At 42.9% G+C, this 18,700-nt stretch overlaps 1 protein-coding gene across 2 annotated transcripts; it reads right to left on the minus strand.

Moving 5' to 3' along the window:
- Positions 1–2,504: 2,504 nt before the first annotated feature.
- LOC135092133 (solute carrier family 23 member 1-like) lies at positions 2,505–18,112 on the minus strand. 2 transcript variants are annotated; one of them, XM_063990389.1, is made up of 13 exons: positions 17,999–18,112; positions 15,906–16,095; positions 15,374–15,531; positions 11,230–11,432; positions 10,698–10,824; positions 10,501–10,621; positions 9,531–9,672; positions 9,066–9,179; positions 7,461–7,600; positions 6,648–6,887; positions 6,248–6,377; positions 4,750–4,918; positions 2,505–4,308 (listed from the first exon to the last, which is right to left on the minus strand). In XM_063990389.1, the coding sequence occupies exons 2-13, from the start codon at positions 16,074–16,076 to the stop codon at positions 4,209–4,211; spliced, it is 1,815 nt and encodes a 604-aa protein (XP_063846459.1). In that variant the 5' UTR covers positions 16,077–16,095; positions 17,999–18,112; the 3' UTR covers positions 2,505–4,208. The 2 variants fall into 2 exon arrangements, with proteins under 2 accessions (XP_063846459.1, XP_063846463.1); XM_063990393.1 differs by lacking the exon at positions 17,999–18,112 and adding an exon at positions 16,998–17,118.
- Positions 18,113–18,700: the final 588 nt, after the last annotated feature.

An 18,700-nucleotide genomic window follows, 5' to 3' on the forward strand; every position in this document is an offset into this window, starting at 1 on the left:
CACGTATTCAGAAACGCTTAGCTCTCTCGCCATGACTATCTTCAAAGACCACAGAGATGATCACCTGGGATCTCAAGAGTTTTCTCATGTTAACAATGTTGATAGAAATCTTGTTAATTTGTCACTAGAACAGTAAAAAAAAAAAACACTTAAAAATTCATGTAACTTCAAGTAGTGGAGGTGTGACGCAAAAATGTTTCAGAATATGATGGTCCAGAGAGAGAGAGAGAGAGAGAGAGAGAGAGAGAGAGTCTGTGGAGGCTTCATCTGTCTTTTTTTTAGTATATTTTTCATCCGTTTACAAGGTCTCTCTCTCTCTCTCTCTCTCTCTCTCTCTCTCTCTCTCTCTCTCTCTCTCTCTCTCTCTTCAGTGTGTTTGTGTGTGTGTTATCGGAACGTCTTAATGACCACACCCGACCTAAAAGCAAGAGAGATTTAGGGCAGGGCATCCTGAGGATACACTGTCCTTTGTCTGAGACTTTTCCTTTACATTCAGTTACGAAACTGTATTGTAGTAACTATTATTGAACGGTAGGGTAGTGTGGTGTAGGGCGGAGGAAGAGTCACACCCATATTTTCTTAGTGTGGAAGAGATAGATGAGGAGGAGGAGAAGAAGGAGGAGGAGGAGGGAGGAATGAGAACGAGGAAGAGGAATGAGGAGGAGGAGAACAACAAAAACAAAACAAGAAGCAACACACACACACACACACACACACATCACAGGCTTTCCCTTCCCTGCCACACGTGATAAGATAAAGGAAGTATCTAGCCATCAGCAGCTTAGTAGTAAACGCAAATAATTCAGCATGACACACATAAATCTGATTTTCTCGGCAATGAGTATCCCTCAGATAAGTTTCCCTGGTTGAAGTAGTGTATTCGTATACGTATCTTTTAGAGGTTTGTTGAAAGGGACAAGAAAAATCTTTCTTTTCTTTCTTGATCTCAAACCATTCTCAAGCTTTTATTTGTTTTTGTGCAAGTACAACTGTGTGCAAATTAGTGCTACAGATGCTTGGATATGCCTGTGTTACAAAGTAGAAATAAAGACTATCATACATAAGCCTACATGGTACATACACTACTACTACTACTACTACTACTACTACTACTACTACTACTACAAATTACCTAGAAGTAGATATTCGTTGCTATGATATTTCTCCTGCTTCATGTTTCTACTGATTAATTATCTTGTCACTCGGTGGAATCCATAAAAGCGTTTTTTTTTTCTTTTTATATATATACCGGTAGGTTTAAACTGAAATACTTGAATGTAGTTTATCAATGAAAAAGAAAGACAGTGTTTCCTTAATGCATGGTGTCATTTTCGGCCTTGACATCAGTATAATCTTATCACATACTAGTATAACATAATCTTTTAAGTACTATGGTCGCCTTTTGTTTACATTCAAAGCTCTGTAAAGAATGTTTTCACGGACACGAGGAAAAAAAAATTGCGCTGTCTAGGTTGGAAAGCTACTGAAAGATCTGTAGTAAAAAAAAATATAAATAAAAGAATTGAGTAATGAATAAATAAATAAATAAAGTCTATAAAGCTGTAAGTGAATATGGGAAAAAATATTCAACACTGAAAGAGGTAACGGAGATCCAGCAGCCGAGGAACCGCCACTTGTATGATATTATCCTTGGCTGTGACGACTAAACCTAGAGAATTCCTGCATCCACACACGAACTACACGAATGTAATATGTATTTACAATGAAAGACAGGGCAACACACACACACACACACACACACACACACACACACACACACACACACACACACTGCATTACCATCTGTAATACAATGAAAGACAGGGCAAGATAAACACAAACACACTCTGCATCACCATCAAACACCCAAAAATACCTAGAAACATAATTTTCCTTCCCCAAAAAACAGTCAAAAACAGAAAAAATTCCAATCCCTTAAAATACACCTCCCCCCAAAAAAAAGCACAATTATCTTCCATAACATACCAAAACACATTCCCTTCCAAAATCCCATCCCCCCCCCCCAAAAAAAAAAAAAAAAACGTATTCTACTCAAAAACGGCTCCAAACCAATCACTCCTTGCCGCTTCAAACCAGTGCCGCACCAGAGCCGGCGCCCCACACACCGCACCTTAGTAAATCTGGCAGGCCAAGTATGGTGCCAACTCCTTCATACATTCCTCCTTCTCCTCCTCCTCCTCCTCCTCCTTTTCCTACTGCTACTACTACTACTACCTTCACACCGAAAAAAATGTCTGGAAAATACTGATAATTAAGTTGGATATTGCCTTCTTAGCAGTTTCTTGTTTTTCCTTCTCCTCCTCCTCCATTCTATCTTTCTTCTCCCTGCTCCTCCTCCTCCTCCTCCTTCTTCCTTCTCCTACTCTTAATCCTACCTGAGAGTGGAAACATCTGGAAATGCCTGTAAAACAGGAAATTGCGCTAAATATTGACAAAGAGAGACTGGAAAGGAGGAAGATGTGGGATAATCAAACAGCCAGGGCTTAACGTACAACAAACTGTATCGCTCGCATCACTATCACGAGGAGCTTATGTAAACACACAAGTAACCCCAACAATATTCTATTTACACTTATGTACACACTAAAGTAATCATCAGATACCAGAAATATCACTCCTACCTATTAGAAATAGAGTCTAGAGTGACGGCTTTCTCCTACTCCTAACACAGGACAACAAACCTCGGACTGAGATGAGCGGTCTAGAGACGAACACTTCTATACGACTGCCAGTGAGTGAGAACTGCCTTGTGTAGCCGGCGAGGAAAAAAAAAAATTGTTAATTAAATAAAAAATACTTAACAGTCATTGTCGGTGGTCACTCTCACCCCGGCTACCCTAATGTCTGGGCGGAAGGGTGCTAATATCCATGAACCAGACTTAATTAACAAAAGTACATTGCTTGCATACTCGTACATTGCTGGTGATCCTAAACAAAGCTGTCAAATTAGAAACTAGCTAGTACAGTGTGTGTGTGTGTGTGTGTGTGAAGGAAGATACAATAATATGAAAGAGAAACTGAAGAGATTGCTCAAGAGGAGGAGGAGGAGGAGAGAGAGAGAGAGAGAGAGAGAGAGAGAGAGAGAGAGAGAGAGAGAGAGAGAGAGAGAGAGAGAGAGAGAGATGCCTATGGAATAAAGCCGAGTTGATGTGGGTGGAGGGACCGAATGAAGTGGAGCTGTTGAAGCACAAATGGACAAATGGGACGCGGCCTTGAAATTGGATTCACCCGCATTGAACGTGACTGAGTGAGTGGGTGAGTGAGTGAATCTAGGCAGCAGAGGCAACTAAGGTTTCATGGCACTAAGGCAGGAAAGTGATGCGGAGGACAAAAACTAGGAGTGAGTCATGACAAGCTGAATGTTTGGAGACGGTCAGGAGGAAGTAGGATTCAAATGTACAGAACAGCAAGGTGAAGGGATATTTAGTGAAGGCAAGTGAAGGGATGAAATAGTTAGATTAGTGGTAGTGAATGATAATGACGAAGAAAATATAATATCGTGGTTAAAAAGAAAGGAGGTCGCCTCAGTATACGTTGAAGACTTGTGCGATGGTTCTGTTGAAAAATGGGCAAAACAGTAAGACAACCAGCAGAGTAAAGAAATGAGGACGATCGATAAAGAATATGATAGATAGTAAGGGCACTCCTGTATACAGGCCAAGAAGGTTAGATGGAACTTGCCATCAGAAATAAGTCTGGTATGATCAATGCGGTGTGATGAAATTAAATGGAGGAATGCGGATTGGCATGTAATGATGTACCGTAGCAGGAATACACCAACCAGCTCTTCTATCGGGACGTGATGCGAAGGACCATTGCTTTATTTCTTCATCTGATCCTCTCGCGGATGTGGTTGGTGAAGATCCATCCTCTCAACACTGATTACACCAACCATCGTACCATCATTTGTATACTGTCACTCTTTGTTAACACTGCTAACTACTTAAGTAATCTCAGTATTAGTGTGCACTACTTTAGTTACATTTAACGTTTTTGTTCTTTGGTTCTTTATGTGGGATTTGTACATTCTCCTGTAACCAGTATGGTCTTTTATTTCCTTAGTTCCATCACACGATCACGTACATCATTCACAGATGCTGAGTCAGGGATGCTGCTGCTCTATGGGGAGTCTCGTCCTCAAACCATCGTTGTCGCCGAAGCTGACACGTCTACGCAATAGAACCCACTTAACAAGACTCTTGTGATGAACTCTCCTGACTTTGAGATTTCTTCCTCCTAAACCCTTCATACACAGGGCAGAAAGGGACGTAACGAAGCCACTTGGTACTGGAATGAAGATAAGATTCTACATTACACATCACTTTTGGTTCATGCATGCACATTGTAAGACTTTATATTATAATCTTATTCTCAAACGTGTCAGCGTCTGATCTCGACCACTTTCAATAGGATCTAGTGAAATTAACAGGGATTTTCAAGGGTGTTTTCGTGATCTTAGTGGTAGTTTAATAAGGATTCTACATTATCAGTGGAAAAAAAAAATATTTAAGACGACCTGACAAATCACAGTGTGGCTTCTTAAAAACATCCCTTGTAAGAGACCAAAACACTTCGAAATACGAGCCTTTCGGTGTATCTTACATTTTCTGCAGTTTTCTACGTTATCAAAAAGTTTACATAATTGATCAGTGAGCGTGTAGCTGCCAGGGGTCGAGACCGGGCAAACCTACCGACAGTTGTGACTAAACTTTGTACAGTTGACCGTACCTTCTAATGAGATCCATGCCGTAGGGGAAATCATATGGAGGTGAGTATGAGGATGATGGCAGTATTGATGATGTCTCGAAGGAAGGGGAAGAGATCTTCGAATCTTTGTATTGCTTCTCTTCAGATATCTTTCCATTCCATTGCAGGATGCCTCGTTCCTCGTCTGTGCCTAGTGGAAGATTTTCAGTCAGTGTACTTTGACATGATGATGACAATATAATGTCACGATCGCTTACTTACCTGCGATCGTACGATCCCGGTTATCTCTCCAAGAAAGTGGGTTACACTGATCCCGGAAAGTTTTAAAGGTCTGGATTTTTAAAGGCTTCGAGTGCCTACCCGACCTATCCGAAATCGCCAGAATTATCTCTCACTCTACCTTTACCTTGACTCAGCACACCTGGAATTACCTCTAATACCAGATTAATGTTGGGGGGGGAGTAGAAAACACGATTATTCTATGTTACAAGCACATATATTAATACTAATAATAATTCACAAACAACATGAGGTAGTACACGTTACTACATGACGTTCTCGTCACTTCCCACATCACCAGAACCCGTTTACACCTCCACCAGTCACAGAAATATTTCCCCTCAACCGCAGGAATTTACCTGGACGCCATTACCGCGTCCCCAGACAATAATTCCTGTATTTCACCTCCTCAAGCCTCACAGGAGATTACCATCATCACCAAAGATTACCCATAACACCATAACATCGTCCCTAAAATCACCAATACACCACAACACCAACTCCCAAGGTTAACACCACAACCTCCACTCACAAAATGGCTGCCAGTTTGACCTATGACCCCTTCCAACAGCGTCACCGGCACAACTCTACAACCGAATTTCAGCGGACAAGAGCTCTTGGTACCACAAAAGACTCACTAACCTGATCCTGGATATCAAGGTTATACCGCTACACCACTAATACCTCCACAAACTCACTCCATCACCAATCCGCACCAAGATCCTTCCCTGAGAGAAGCCTTCCCTCCACCTTTCCTCACGACCTAAGGCGCTCTGCCTTTCCCCTCTTTGGAATGTGTTGTTGCCCACTCAAGCTCCCCTCGTTTTCAACGTATTTCACCTCAATTATACTTCCTTCCTTATACATACAAAGATATAGAGAAGTTAAATTATGAAGAGAATAATACTACATGATATAAAATGGGTAAATAAGCCGTACACTACTTATAACAATAATAAGGATAATGCCCGAATGGCAGGTAACCGGAAACGGGGACACTAAGAAAACGTGATCCCATTCAAGGTAAACTCGGCCAATAACATGACAATAAGAACATAAGAATAGAAGGGAAGTTACAAGAAACCAATAGAGCTACACATTCCTAGGTATAAGAACGCAAGAACAACAGAAAAGGAGACCACTAAAGGAGCTTGACTTATAGAAGGCAGGACCTGAGCACCTGAAAGATTGAAACACTGAAAATAAAGACTAATTATGGACGACCTTTTTTCAGGCCTACCTGGAATGGTGTTGTCGAGGATGAGGCCAATCAGTCCTCCGAGGAACATGGAGGTCTGCAGCAGGACACCAATGGTCTGATCCAGCATCGCCACTCCGGTTTGAATGGCATTTGGGTTTGCCTCTAACCACTGTCAGTGAGAGAAGATGGGAAGAAAAATAGTGTATCTCATGTCCATTTGAACTCTCTATCGGGATCCACAAGAGGGAAATAAAAAATGATTTCAAGGTAATAGCTACTTTGTTAAGGCTTCACTTTGTTAAGGCTTCAGTTCACTTTCACATGAGGTAGGTCAGTACGGTGTCTTATAGTCAAGGCATAAATCAATATAAATATCAGTGAAGTGCCCAAGGGGAGTATTATCGTAGCTTTTAGCAGAGCATTTTCATAATTTCTTTACCTTTGGGAAGGAGAGACCGAAGAAAATGGAGAAGCCGAGGATGAAGAGGTTCCTGGAGGAGCCGAAATCGATGTACTGGAGGGTCGCTATCCCCACGGCAGTAATCATGGAAAATTTGATGTAGAAGATGCCGGCAATGACAGGTGCAGGGATAGTGACGAAGGTAGCTCCCACTTTAGCCACCACGCCGCACACCAGCATGATGATGCCGCTGTACTGGATCACCCGCCGGCTGGCTACCTGCAACCAAAGTACAGATTGATCTCCTTTTGCCGTTTCCCTAGAGTGAGGAGTTGGCGCCACGTACGAGTCTCCTCCAATTATCTATCTATTGCATCTTCTGACTCCCACCCGTAGCAGTTCTAGTGCAATTCCATCCCTCCATCTCACTTTCTGTCTTCCCATCGATCTTCACTCAAATGGTTTTCTTCGGGCTCTTTTAATCTGTTTCTGGTCTTCTACCCATCTGTTTTTTTTTTTTGTTTTTTTTTATCTTCTTGTCACTTCCGTAATGCACTGATCTACAGTATCAATACACCTCTGGCCAGACGCTAACCTCTCACCAGCCAGGGCACTAAATTCCACGAGTTCAAAATATCCCTTATCAATGTGAAAATTTTGCTGGTTATTGCATGAAGAATATCATAAATAAACGTATATTGTTTCTGCTAGTTCAGTATATACATATGATGAACTTAAATAAACACAGCAAGAGGAAAAGGAAAGGAGATGGCGTTATAGAAGCCTCATATATGGCTTAACGAGTATAAAGGTCTACTATTTCTCTCACTTGCGAGTTTAATAGCGCCTTACCTTAGTGATGGAGAGAATACCAATGTTGCCTGAGTAAGATGTGGTCCCGCTTCCCGAGCCAAAGAGCCCAGCTAGCAAGCAGCCGATGCCCTCCACACCAATACCTCGATTGATGGCATGGGAAGGAGGCTGTTTGCATCCTGTACGAAAATGAAGTCTCATTAAGAATACACCAATCCTCCCATGGTAAGTGTAACGAGGTAAAGTTCCTACAACCCTGCTTGAATATAGAGTAGTTACCCTCATTGATTGACTGTAACGCGTTGGGCTTTCATGCTCGGAATTCAGGTTCGACCCCCGACACGACACCTCTCTTCTTTAGTTCAGATGTACATTGGTATTTTGAGGTTTCAGATGAATTGCTCAGTATTTCGGTGTAGTGCATTTGTTCTGGTTGTGCCCTGGTTTGAGGCTACACAAGTGGTTTGAGATCATAAATACTAATTAAGGAAGTAGGTAAAGATAACGTTGGGGCAGCTCATCTCCGTCTCATTGGCATTTAAATCTGTGGTGGGTGACATCCCTTACCCAGCGACACACGACCACTGTGATATCTGAGCTTTAACAGTTTACCTTCCCCAGGTTTTCCCAGGCACCCACGTATTAACTAATCCGAAGGAAGGAAGAACTGCTGGGAGAGTTGCACTGCACTTCATAAAAACACTTGAGAGTTTATCTAAAGGCCGGATAAATTCGCCAGGGATCGAACTCCTGAAGAGGAGAACAAAGAACAGTGCCTTGGACATCGAGCCACAATCAGTGTCAGGTCTTATAATAATAATTAAGGATCTTTACATCTCTGAGCACTATAATATATTAAGGCTGAGATTTTACAGAAAAAATAGGACAAAACATACACACAAAACATTCCCCACTTTTGACTACGTAACAGGCGAGAAACACTTGTGCGCTGGCTGAACCTCACACTTGCCATATCCCATCTTGTGCTAACTGCGAACACCCCATTCTCAAACATGTCGGCATTTTGACTCAACTACTTTGAAGAGGTTCTAGTCGAAGTAACTGAGGTTTTCAGGGATGTTTTCATAATTCTAGTCTAAGAATAATTCTGCACCACCAACGTAAAAGAAATCTTTGCCATTTAAGGCAATAACCCTTGTGAGAACAAAGCATTTCAAAATACGAATGTTGATCCTGAGAACGAGTGAGAAATATTATAACGAGTCAGCAAATTCTCGGTGTGCAGTCCTCGTCAATAGCAGAGTATAATATATCGCACTCACTTCCACTGCATTTAGCGTTTTCTCTCAATCATAAGTCCTCTGAAATGCTAAGAATCTATCAATTATCAGCTTTTGTTAAATCGTCAGCAGAGAAAAAAGCTAAAGACTGAGAGAAAGCACAAAACACAATGGGAATAAGTGTGGCAGGTTACTTAACTGCTACGACCACGAGTGAACCTGTCTTGAACTTTCTCAAGAGGGAAGCTTCAAGACATTTATCCTTCAATTCTGGATAATCCTTCTGGCTTTCTCTTTAGGGACAGGAGCCTCAGTGAGCTTTTCTTTCTTTTCTTTTTTCTTCCTTTTTGTTCTCCTTGGCCGGTGTCCCTTAAAAAAAAAAAAGCCTTTGGTTCCAACTCACCCACCACCCTGGCGCAGGCGTAGTAGTCGCCGATGCTTTCAATGATGGAGGCGAAGACAGCAGCCATCATGCCTAAGGTGCCCGCAACAGTCGGAGTCGGAAGCCCCCACTGACCTGCCAAAGGAGGGGACACTCATTATTGTGTTGTGTTTAGCCATCATCAGGTAGGATGTGACATAACTGCTGAATATATGAAGCAAGACCCGTATTTTTAAACACTTTGCTCTCTCACCATAACTATTTTCAAAGGCCACAGAGACTGTTGGTCAGGTTGTTGTCAAGAGTGTTTCTCCTTTTCGTAATGTCGATATACTGTTAAACTATCACTAGAACAGTAAAAACACTCTTAAAAGCCTGCGTCACACCAAACAGAGCCCCTTGAAAGTAGTGGTGGTGCGGGGAAGAAGTGCTTCAGAATACGGACCGAAGTCTGGAAGAGGGTTTACGGCAGGGGACGGTACATACCAGGATAGGGGAAGCGGATCCAGGGTGTGGCTGCAATCAGAGTGTTGGCCTTGTCTGTCCTGGCTCCGGATCCCTCGGGCAGGACCTCTGTGACGGTGAGGACGCCACACAGCCCCCATGTGATCATCGCAGCGAGGAGGAGCTGTCAAATCCACCACCACCACCACCTATACCATGATCTCTATACATATTTGTCATTGTTTCCTGTGTATAATCTCTACTACTGGTGACTGGAGGAACCATGGATAGTGTTCTTAAGAATTTCCGCGCCACTCACCACATATATCATGATTTTTATTCATATTGGTCATTGTTTCTAGTGTACCATCTCTGTCACCGGTAACTGGAGATGAAAGCGTCCCTAAAATTATCTTTGAACAATGGACTGCATTCTTAAGTTCCCACGCCCACCACCACCATATATATATCATGATTTCTATGCATATTGGCCATTATTTTCAGTCTCTCATCTCTGGTGACTTGAGATGTAAACTGTCTTAAAGAGTATTTAGAAGCCATGGACTGTATTTTTAAAGGTTTCCACGTCTTACCTACATTAAAGTTTCTAGTGGGAGTTCTTCGTGATTTTAAGAGTGTTTTCTTTATTCTACTGGTTCTTCAATAAAGATTTTGACCACACAGATGATAAGCCTGGTTCTCAAGACTGTTTCTCCTGTTAATAATGTAGAAATCTTGTTAATCTATTACTAAAACTATATATATATATATATATATATATATATATATATATATATATATATATATATATATATATATATATATATATATATATATATATATATATATATATATATATATATATATATATATATATATATATATATATATATATATAAATCCTTAAAAACCCGTGTAACTTTAACTAGAGCCTTTTGAAAGTTGTGGATGTGCGGCGCAAAAGTGTCTCAGAATATAGTCCCTAAGGAGTCTCATTCTCCGTGTCACTTACGGAGAGTGTTTTGAACGGCTGGCACGGGATGTTGTAGTATCCCTTCCCTGGCTTGTACATGGGGAAGGGCACGGTAATGTCACGCATGTGCTGGGAGAACACAATGGTCAGGCCGATCACCCTGACGGAGAACGAAAGAGAATTAATTAAGAACAGGAACATAAGGGAAGCTTCAAGAGGCCATCAGCAGTACTCACATGATGGTGATTCCCCAGTGCTCAGAACCCTTGAGGGAGGCCACGTCGAAGAGCGAGAGGCCCACCAGCGTCACGGTCGGCACCACAGTGAGGGGAGTGATCCACCGTAGCAGTATTCCTATGACACCTGTGATAGAAACAAGTGCTTCATGATCAGCGCTCTCTGCGATATAACTACTACTATACTTCACTATTCCTTTTCGTCCCTTGAGTTGTAGCTGTACTCGTATTCCTATGAATCCTGAGATAGAAAACGGTAACTCACGATCAACGCTCCCTGCAATATGACTACCACTGTACCTCACTCTTCCTTTTCGTTCCTCGAGTGGTATACGTAATTCCCTCATTTTTAAATAAAACACACGAATTATATGAAATGCATACGAACAAATAAGAAAATAAGTTATAAATACAATAAACAAGCAAATAAATTGATAAATAGATAAATATATAGGTAAATCAATACAAAATCAAAACAGGATCATTCATATTTTCCAGCCAGAACTCGCCGTCAGCAGCACCAGCGACTCACCAGTGAAGCCCACGATGACCTGCATCAGCGCCGACATGGTGATGGCACCCTGGACGGCACGCATGCGCACCTGCCACAACTCCTGCTTCTCCGGCGCAGTCATGTTGGCTATAGGGACTTGGCTGCACGGCTCGAAAGACGTGTTCAGGAGGACGATGATGGGCACCACGTAGGCGAAATTCCCTCCTTGGATGATGGGGAGTCTGTGGGGGAACGAGGCTCATGTTACCGAATCCATTCCCTGAAAAACCTGATTTGCGAAAAGGAAAAGAGACACTACAGTGGGTCTGACTTCTTCGGGACGCCCTGACAACATACAAAATGGTCGCAGCTTTTTTTTTTTCTTATATGTAGGAAGGACACTGGCCAAGGGCAACAAAAATCTAATAAAAAAAATGCCCACTGAAATGCCAGTCCCATTAAAGGGTCAAAGCAGTGGTCAAAAATTGATTAATAAGTGTCTTGAAACCTCCCTCTTGAAGGAATTCAGGTCATAGGAAGGTGGAAATACAGAAGCAGGCAGGGAGTTCCAGAGTTTACCAGAGAAAGGGATGAATGATTGAGAATACTGGTTAACTCTTGTGCTAGAGAGGTGGACAGAATAGGGGTGAGAGAAAGAAGACAGTCTTGTGCAGCGAGGCCGCGGAAGGAGGGGAGGCATGCAGTTAGCAAGATCAGAAGAGCAGTTAGCATGAAAATAGCGGTAGAAGACAGCTAGAGATGCAACATTGCGGCGGTGAGAGAGAGGCTGAAGACAGTCAGTTAGAGGAGAGGAGTTGATGAGACGAAAAGCTTTTGATTCCACCCTGTCTAGAAGAGCAGTATGAGTGGAACCCCACCCAGACATGTGAAGCATACTCCATACATGGACGGATAAGGCCCTTGTACAGAGTTAGCAGCTGGGGGGGGGGGGTGAGAAAAACTGGCAGAGACGTCTCAGAACACCTAACTTCATAGAAGCTGTTTTAGCTAGAGATGAGATGTGAAGTTTCCAGTTCAGATTATAAGTAAAGGACAGACCGAGGATGTTCAGTGTAGAAGAGGGGGACAGTTGAGTGTCATTGAAGAAGAGGGGATAGTTGTCTGGAAGGTTGTGTCAAGTTGATAGATGGAGGAATTGAGTTTTTGAGGCATTGAACAATAGCAAGTTTGCTCTGCCCCAATCAGAAATTTTAGAAAGATCAGAAGTCAGGCGTTCTGTGGCTTCCCTGCGTGATATGTTTACCTCCTGAAGGGTTGGACGTCTATGAAAAGACGTGGAAAAGTGCAGGGTGGTATCATCAGCGTAGGAGTGGATAGGACAAGAAGTTTGATTTAGAAGATCATTAATGAATAATAAGAAGAGAGTGGGTGACAGGACATAACCCTGAGGAACACCACTGTTAATAGATTTAAGAGAAGAACAGTGACCGTCTACCACTGCAGCAATAGAACGGTCAGAAAAGAAACTTGAGATGAAGTTACAGAGAGAAGGATAGAAACCGTAGGAGGATAGTTTGGAAATCAAAGCTTTGTGCCAGACTCTATCAAAAGCTTTTGATATGTCCAAGGCAACAGCAAAAGTTTCACCAAAATCTCTAAAAGACGATGACCAAGACTCAGTAAGGAAAGCCAGAAGATCACCAGTAGAGCGGCATTGACGGAACCCATACTGGCGATCAGATAGAGGGTTGTGAAGTGATAGATGTTTAAGAATCTTCCTGTTGAGAGTAGATTAAAAAACTTTAGATAGGCAGAAAATTAAAGCAATAGGACGGTAGTTTGAGGGATTAGAAGGGTCACCCCTTTTAGGAACAGGTTGAATGTAGGCAAACTTCCAGCAAGAAGGAAAGGTAGATGTTGACAGACAGAGCTGAAAGAGTTTGACTAGGCAAGGTGCAAGCACGGAGGCACAGTTTCGGAGAACAATAGGAGGGACCCCATCAGGTCCATAAGCCTTCCGAGGGTTTATGCCAGCGAGGGCATGGAAAATATCATTGCAAAGAATTTTAATACGTGGCATGAAGTAGTCAGAGGGTGGAGGAGAGGGGGGAACAAGCCCAGAATCGTCCAAGGTAGAGTTTTTAGCAAAGGTTTGAGCGAAGAGTTCAGCTTTAGAAATAGATGTGATAGCAGTGGTGCCATCTGGTTGAAATAGAGGAGGGAAAGAAGAAGGAGCAAAGTTATTGGAGATATTTTTGGCTAGATGCCAGAAATCACGAGGGGAGTTAGATCTTGAAAGGTTTTGACATTTTCTGTTAATGAAGGAGTTTTTGGCTAGTTGGAGAACAGACTTGGCATGGTTCCGGGCAGAAATATAAAGTGCATGAGATTCTGGTGATAGAAGGCTTAAGTACCTTTTGTGTGCCACCTCTCTATCATGTATAGCACGAGAACAAGCTGTGTTAAACCAAGGTTTAGAAGGTTTAGGACGAGAAAAAAGAGTGAGGAATGTACGCCTCCATGCCAGACACTATCACCTCTGTTATGCGCTCAGCACACAAAGACAGGTCTCTGACACGGAAGCAGTAGTCATTCCAAGGAAAATCAGCAAAATACCTCCTCAGGTCCCCCCAACTAGCAGAGGCAAAACGCCAGAGGCACTTTCGCTTAGGGGGATCCTGAGGAGGGATTGGAGCGATAGGACAAGATAAAGATATGAGATTGTGATCAGAGGAGCCCAACGGAAAAGAAAGGGTGACAGCATAAGCAGAAGGATTAGAGGTCAGGAAAAGGTCAAGAATGTTGGGCGTATCTCCAAGACGGTCAGGAATACGAGTAGGGTGTTGCACCAATTGCTCTAGGTCATGGAGGATAGCAAAGTTGTAGGCTAGTTCACCAGGATGGTCAGTGAAGGGAGAGGAAAGCCAAAGCTGGTGGTGAACATTGAAGTCTCCAAGAATGGAGATCTCTGCAAAAGGGAAGAGGGTCAGAATGTGCTCCACTTTGGAAGTTAAGTAGTCAAAGAATTTCTTATAGTCAGAGGAGTTAGGTGTGAGGTATACAGCTCAGATAAATTTAGTATGAGAGTGACTCTGTAGTCGTAGCCAGATGGTGGAAAACTCGGAAGATTCAAGGGCGTGGGCGCGAGAGCAGGTTAAGTCATTGCGCACATAAACGCAGCATCCAGCTTTGGATCGAAAATGAGGATAGAGAAAGTAGGAGTGAATAGAAAAGGGGCTACTGTCAATTGCCTCAGACACCTGAGTTTCAGTGAGGAAAAGAAGATGAGGTTTAGAAGAGGAGAGGTGGTGTTCTACAGATTGAAAATTAGATCTTAGACCGCGATTGTTGCAGAAGTTAATGAAGAAAAGTTGAGGGGGGTGTCAAGACACTTAGGGTCGTCGACAGAAAGGCAGTCCGACCTGGGGACATTTATGGTCCCCTCCCCAGATGGGGACTCCGAGGCTGGTGTATGAGTCGCCATGATGATTTTAAAATTTTTGAGTGAAGGGTGTGTGTGTTATTAGGTGCTTGTAGTTTTGTGTGGAGGAAGAGAGTTGTCTTTAGAGGGCAGGCTGTGACTGCCCCCTTGTGTTGTGAGACACAAAGGGAAACGTTCAGTGAGGTCACAGCTGGGTTTAATGATAAGTTCACAGCACCCCCTGAACAGTGCTTAAGACCTCACTGAGAGTAATTATCGTTTCGGCAGGTGTCTACTGCCTTGCAAATGGCTCAAAATGTAATGAGGTACAAGAATACACGTAGTTTATATTGTGACATGTAAATTACGCACAATTCGTGAGTGAAAAGTGTGGTCAAATCCACTGTGAGACTCCCTGTGAGCTGCGGCGAGGCTGAGGTGATCTTATCTGTCAGCGTCCTAAACCCTCACACTCATGCTTTAAACTTTATAAGAATATATTCTTAATAATGCCATTGTTTCTCCGACTCCACCACGCCTGATTCATAGTGAGGCAGCAGGCATTGGGTGTCATGATCAGACTGAGAGAGGCTCCTGATGAGGCATTTGATCAGGGACACGATATTTATGTTCACGTTGTTAGTGGATACTTATATTGTCCTTTCCCATTGGCCCAGGATATATATGGGGTCAATATCTTTCTATGTTGCGTTCTTTACTTCCCTCTCAGAACTGATCTGACTCCTGGCGTGAACTGGAGGAGGATGAACAGGCATTGTTTCCTTCCCTGCGAGGACTGACCTGACTCCTAGCGTGGACTGGAGGAGGGTGACCAAGCCGGACACGAAGATGATGGACGAGACCAGGGCGCCGCGGGCTGGGTCACTTTCCTCGATGCAAAGGTACGTAGCGAGAATGATTGGCTTGGCGATGGTGCCTCCGATCATAGCCAGGTAGTGCTGCGGACAGAACAGCCACGTACTCACACTCACAGTACACTTCATCAGCCTTAACACTACTTTTTTTGCCCTCTTTTAATCTTTTCATCGTGATATCCAACAATTTATAACACTAAAGGCACATTCCAAGGTCTTTTTAAGGCATCTACAGTCCTAAAGGAGTGAAAAGAGAGATTAAAAGAGCTTTCTAGTGGATGGCTTAAATGGTTTTTAGAGGTGGCAGCAGAAGAAAAGGAAATACCTTAGAGTGGTTTGTGATCAAAGGAAGATGTGCCAAATAATCAAAACGTTAAAGAAAAAGGAGACAACAATTATCATCCACCTCCTTCTCCCCTCCTCTCCTCACTAACTCTACGTCATGATTTCTCTCTCACCTGGAAGCCATAGAAGATGGAGAGGTACCAAGGCGGGGCGTCCTCCACTCCGTAAAGCATATCTACGCCCGGGTCTGGAGGCGGCGGGGCTTGGTGGTCCTGGGCTGGCATAAGGCTGTTCATCACCAGCCTATCAGGGACGTCTTCCTTTTTGGGCTCGAGTGGAGCCATGGTGGGCCTGGGGTACTGACTGGAAATAGGAAGGATTAGTGAGTATTTAAGATGGATTCGTGTTTAAGTCTTTTACCGTAAGAGGGGCACTGGTCTAGGGCTACAAAAACTTAGAAAAAAAATAAAGGCTCACTGAGGTATCAGTCTCTAATGAACAGATCCAAAAGGATTATTAAAAATTGGGGAACCGTCTTGAAACCTTCCTCTTGTAAGAATTCATCTCATAGTTAGGGGGAAATACAGAAGCTAAGATGCAATGTGTAACGAAGACCTTTCATAAAGCCACGCTACATATATTAAAATTAACACTTTAAGCTCGATAGAATGTGAGAGAGTAAAAATGAATGGAAAAGCGAATCAGAATGAATGGAAAGGAATCAAAATGAACGAAAAAAGTCAAAATAAATAAAGAGAAATCGAAATAAGTAGAAAAAAGTATCAAAATTAATGGAGAGGACTCAAGATGAATGGAGAAAAGTCAAAATAATGGAGAGTTCAAATAGATGGAAGAGAGTAAAAATGAATGGAAAAGCGAGTCAAAATGAATGAGAAGATTGAAAATGAATGAAAAGTCAAAATTAATGATTTATTAAACCAAAATTAATAGAAAAGCAAGGACAAATTAACACAAAATTACGTGCAGGTGATCCCTCCCTACTTTACGGTCACATCTGCAAGGTTTAGCAGCATTTGTGCGCGCGTCAGCCACGAAGTTCCTCTGACAGTTTCCTGTCGTATCTGCATTCACTGAAACAAGCATGTCTGAAACATGCTCCCATATTCCTTCATTTCCACAGGACTTACAATTGGATTGATGGAAATATGAGCATCTCGTGTGTGCATGGTGAACCAGGAGTGGGGAAGGGGAGATGATTATAGACAGCGTGTGATTTGGATGAGATTCGTGGTTGTCATACGTACTTGTGTTGTATGGCAAGGGAGGGCGTTGTATGGTGTGTCAGGGTAGGTGGGTGTGCGGAATGAGTCAGGGTTTTCTTCAAGTCAGGCGTAGCGAGATCATCAATATAATCAAGAAACCATTGCTATATAGGAGGGAGAAGTACAGCGATTTTGTCTTGCTCCATACTTTGCTCTTGTTCATTTATTTGCATTTCACCGATTCGTTTGTTACAACACTATGATCTTCAACGCTTTCCCAAATCCAAGAGGTATCGGTACTCGTTTGATACTGTCAACTTCTATTCTTTCTACGTATGTACTTATGACTTATCATGTTGAAAGGTCAAAGAATTCAAGATGCCGAGAGCTTATCTTTCTGTATCGCTGGCAGTGAGAGGTAGAGTGCCACACAGGAAGGTGCTGAAATGAGCGCTGATTGCTGTCTTGTGCCTCATGCAACGGCTGACATACCAACGACTGAAGGATTGTGATGACACGATGTTTTGAAGAGAGAGAGAGAGAGAGAGAGAGAGAGAGAGAGAGAGAGAGAGAGAGAGAGAGAGAGAGAGAGAGAGAGAGAGAGAGAGAGAGAGAGAGAGAGAGAGAGTGTGTGTGTGTGTATGTTTGGAAGTTGAAGCTTTGTGCCAGTCTCTCTCAAACGCTTTTGTAGTGCACAAGACAAGAGCGAAATTTTCACCAAAACCCTTCCCCTAAAAGAGAATGACTGAAACTCGTAGTAAGACCAGATCACATCACCAGAAGAGACATGTATGCTTTGTTTCACCAATTCTTATTTGCTGACTGTTCCTTTGCTAGAAATACATCGCTAGTTTACAACGCGTAGAATAATGAGCAGATGAGAGAGCATCAGCTAAGGGCAATGTTACCAAGACCACATGTCCTAAGGTGGCAAAATTACTGTGGCTCTTAATGAAACCGAGTACACGAGAGAGAGGATTAGATCAGATACACGCCCTCCGCTGCGTCACGGCGAGGGAAGTGCGCGGCGACAAGTGACGTACCTGAGGGAGGACAGAGCGGAGTTGCTAGTGCTGAACCAGGTAAGGCAAGAGTGAGGGTGACAGAAGCTGCGGCTCAGTCAACAAGTCCTGTTCCCCGCTCTTACCCACTTCCCCTCTCCCCCCCCCCGCCCTCTCTCTCTCTCTCTCTCTCTCTCTCTCTCTCATAACTTTTTTTTTTTTTTCAAGTCAGTGCTGTTTTTACCGTCAATCCGATTCTCCACCTGGTCGTACTATTATCATTATATCCAGTAAGTGTTGTTGACGGTCGAATCACCCACGTATTTCTCCAAGCACGTACTGGTGTAGTAGTGGCAGGTTTAGTACGCACCTGACACACGTAGACTGGATGGTAGTGGCGGGAGCTGAGATTGATTACATGCCAGTATTTAGAAATGTTTTTATTCTCACCACGACTAATTTCAAAAGCCACGGAAATACAGATCGGGTTCTCAAGAGTGTCTCTCCTGTTAATAATGTAGAAATCTTATTAATCTGTCACTAGAACCGTAAAAAAAAAAAAAATCACCCTTAAAAACTCGTGTAGCTTCAACAATAACCTCTTGAAAGAAGTGGATGTTCTGCGTAGATGTGTTTCAGATACCACATAGATACCACATAGCGGTATCTACCACCACGCTCAGCTCACCACTAATATATACAACAGTTACTGGGCAGGGGTAACTCATACTTTCTCTTTGTCGT

Source organism: Scylla paramamosain, chromosome 3 (assembly GCF_035594125.1).
Source record: "Scylla paramamosain isolate STU-SP2022 chromosome 3, ASM3559412v1, whole genome shotgun sequence".
NCBI classification, from domain to species: domain Eukaryota; kingdom Metazoa; phylum Arthropoda; class Malacostraca; order Decapoda; family Portunidae; genus Scylla; species Scylla paramamosain.

Bases quoted from the DNA above. Each gene is read 5' to 3' on its own strand.
- LOC135092133 (XM_063990389.1), bottom strand. From the start codon at position 16,076: ATGGCTCCACTCGAGCCCAAAAAGGAAGACGTCCCTGATAGGCTGGTG. The intron at 10,622-10,697 runs GTGAGTACTGCT...GTTCTCCGTCAG, and splicing joins CACTGGGGAATCACCATCAT to GGTGATCGGCCTGACCATTG. The intron at 7,601-9,065 runs GTGAGTTGGAAC...ATTTTCGTACAG, and splicing joins CGCCTGCGCCAGGGTGGTGG to GATGCAAACAGCCTCCTTCC.